Source organism: Nicotiana sylvestris, chromosome 6 (assembly GCF_000393655.2).
Source record: "Nicotiana sylvestris chromosome 6, ASM39365v2, whole genome shotgun sequence".
Classification (NCBI taxonomy): domain Eukaryota; kingdom Viridiplantae; phylum Streptophyta; class Magnoliopsida; order Solanales; family Solanaceae; genus Nicotiana; species Nicotiana sylvestris.
In genome coordinates, this window is record NC_091062.1 from 146,294,465 (window position 1) to 146,297,799 (window position 3,335).

Consider the following 3,335-nt stretch of genomic DNA (forward strand, 5'->3'; position numbering starts at 1 on the left):
TTGATTGAGCCTATCCTACATGAGTTGGATGTTTGAATGAGAGAAGGTGAGTAATTTGATGCAAGGTGAAACTGAATAATATTTTTTATCTTACATTGTTGATTAAAATTTTCAGACCTTAACTTCTATTTTTTGGGTTTTGAAAATTTGCAATGACCCTAATGATGGTAAAAGAAAGTGTGAAGCATTCTGGCTCATATTCACGATTGCACATCATAGGGGCAAATATGTTTTACCTTTAATATGGAAGGAATGAAATATCTAAAAGAGCATATGAGGTCTATTTGGAACAACATTATGCAGATCGAAACCTAATTGAAAGGTTGAAGAAGGTGTTTGATTCCAACATCCTTCACAACTTACAAAATCTGTTTGTTTCTTATATTCAATTCTTTCCTATTTCCTGTATTTTGACATGCAGTCTGGATATGAGCATCTCTGCTGCTTGCACTGCATACAACCTCGGGATCACAATTTTGTAACTACTTGTGCATATCGTGTCCCACGCACCTTAGGAAAGTTGTTGTAATAAAGTATGTACATTATGGATGTCAAGGTTGTGCAAGTGGGAAATAATTATTTTCCTGTATGAGTCTGATTTTTTCTTGAAAGACTGGCTTTGTCGTCTTTCTGAATTTTCAGGGTATTAAAAACCTTTATTTGTGGCACTTTAGCTGGTATACATGGCTTGCTTTGTCGAGGCTATAAAGAATATTATTGGACTTCATGAAATAATTGTATGTTTCTTTATTGTGTGTCCTTATGACTTCATTGTAGGAATATCAATTACACTTACATGTTTCAAAAATAATAACATTTCCATACTCCTTTGTATCTACCGTATTTTCATGTTATATTTTCTTATGAAAAATTATATTTATTATTCTCCGCACAACGCGCGGATACGAATACTAGTTTGAATTAAAAGTAGCTTTTCTTGGATGGTTATTAGAAGTTACTAAAAGACAAGGTTCTTATTATCTTAAAAAGGAAAAAAAAAACTGTGTCTACTGTCTTTGAAAAAGAACAGATAAGAGTTTTTCTTACCTATCCAACAAAGATCATTGATAGTCTTTAAGAAAAAAGTGAAGTAAATCAAAAATAAAAAAAACTGCATATACAAAATTAATAGACAAGTAAGAGGAAAAAGAATACGATTAAAAAAAAGAACGAGAAATTAGTAAGAAAAGTATTTTTAAAAGAACGCAATTATTAAAATTATGTAACGAATACTGGAATCTCAGTGTATATTGATAATAATCGAAACTCTAATACAATTGCTAGTAGCCGAACTAACACGCAAATTATAGGATAACAATGGAAATACTGAATATAGAAAGTTATGGATATAGGAGAAGACATACAGATAGAAGAAGGGAGATGAGAAGCTTAGACTAAGAGCAAAGAGATGAGAGGAACATGCATTTTCTTCTTCATAATAGGCGTAAACCAAAAATCACAGACCACTAACCCTTTTAATATAACCGTTATTACACCCACTATTCATCCTGGGTCCCAAATTAACCCATCCATATTACTTGTTCTCGGCCCAATAACTCTTTTCAGCCCAATAGCTCCTTGTGTGACATTGGATTGGGCTTTATTCATAACAAATTATAACTTGTTTTTCTTGTTTCTCACACATTTAGTAGAGCGAATACATTCTCTAAGTTACGTGATCTTTAAAGGTGACAGTAAAACACTCTAAACAAGTTCAGAAAAGTACTAAATCACTAGTAAAATGTAAATTTATAGCAGAAAATTCCGAACAAGTTCAGAAAGAACTTATGCTCTGATCCTAGTTTCTAGTTTATGTAACTGTTGAGAAAGGGGTAACATAAGTGTTAAAGTGTAAGGGCATTTTAGTCTTTTTAGTCTTCCTAATTACCGGTAGTTAGATGTCCATTAGTTAGTTAAGAGTTCAATTAGTTAAGTCAGATTATCAGTTAATTACCTAACTATAAATATTATAATTACACGGTTATTTCATTCAATGAAAGAATATGATTTCATTATCTTCTCCACTCATTCTCTCTCTAACTTCTCTCTAGCCTTCTTCTAGACGTTCTTCATCTTCTTCCTCTGAATTCTAGAGTTCATGATCTAGAAATTGTCTATTAATTTCATGGTATCAGAGAGGTAGAGCTTGAAATTCTAGCTCGTGTTATCGATCTTTCTCGTTTACAGAAAAACAATTCAAAAAATCTTGTGAATTCTTGTAAATGGAAAACGAACAAGGTTCAGGTCGTGGATCTGGATCTCAACAACATGCAAGGGATAAATTGAACTCTGGAGTTGGAAATTCATCTATTGGAACTGGAAATCAACCAGTTGGAGTCGACTATAATCATCCTCTGTTCTTGTCTCCAGCCGATGTGAGCGGTATTCAAATCATCTCATTTCAATTCATAGGTATTGAGAACTACTCAATCTGGAATCGATCTATGCTTGTTGCTTTACTAGGAAGAAATAAATTAGGACTAATTGATGGTTCATGTAAGAAAAAAACATTTCTAGAAATTCTATGGAATCACCGGGAGAGAGTAAATGCAATTGTAGTCTCGTGGATTATGAATTCTATGTCTAAAAATCTTCTCGGAGGGATTATGTATGCTTTTTGTGCCCAAGTAGTTTGGGAAGATTTATCTAAGAGGTTTAATAAGGTAGATTATTTAAGGTTTTTTAATCTGCATAAAGAAATTGCAACATTGTGTCAAGCAACTACATCTATTTCAGTATACTTCTCAAAACTTAAGGATATATGGGAAGAGTTTGAAGCCTTGGTGCCTGCACCAGGTTGTGATTGCCCTAAATCTAAGGAGTTTGTGGTATATCTTCAAAACTTAAGTTGTATCAGTTTCTAATGCGACTTAATGACTCGTATGCCCAGACTAGAAGACAGATTCTAATGAGGAGTCCAGTACCTACGGTTAATCAAGCTTATGCTATGATAATTAGTGATGAAAGTTAAAAGTCAATAACAAATTCCACAAGAATTTTAGGTGCCAATCCTGCAATGATGTCAGGAAGTTTTGATGTAGTAATGTATTCAAGGTCCTCAGGAAATCAAAGATTTAAGAAAAACTACAACGTTCAGTGTGATTTTTGTAAACTCAAGGGGCATAGCAAAGAAAATTGCTACAAAATAGTGGGCTATCCACCTGATTATAGACCAAAAAATAAAGTGGGAGTAGGAACCAATGCTGCCTACAATGTCATGACTGACAATATGGTGCAACTGACATATAGTGGTTGTAATGATGCAAGAGGTTCTTTACAGAGTGTTAATATGAATATAAATCAAGGATCTGAGCACAAAGGGCCTGTGAATGAAC

The 3,335-nt window shown here is 33.4% G+C and overlaps 1 protein-coding gene across 1 annotated transcript; it reads left to right on the forward strand.

The window, feature by feature from the left end:
• Positions 1-2,222: 2,222 nt before the first annotated feature.
• LOC138871433 (uncharacterized) lies at positions 2,223-2,864 on the forward strand. Its single transcript, XM_070149313.1, has one exon. It carries the CDS (start codon positions 2,223-2,225, stop codon positions 2,862-2,864), a length of 642 nt encoding a protein of 213 aa, XP_070005414.1.
• The last annotated feature ends 471 nt before the right edge of the window (positions 2,865-3,335 follow it).

What these genes read in the sequence shown, in the direction of transcription:
- LOC138871433 (XM_070149313.1), top strand. Translation starts at nt 2,223, where the DNA reads ATGGAAAACGAACAAGGTTCAGGTCGTGGATCTGGATCTCAACAACAT.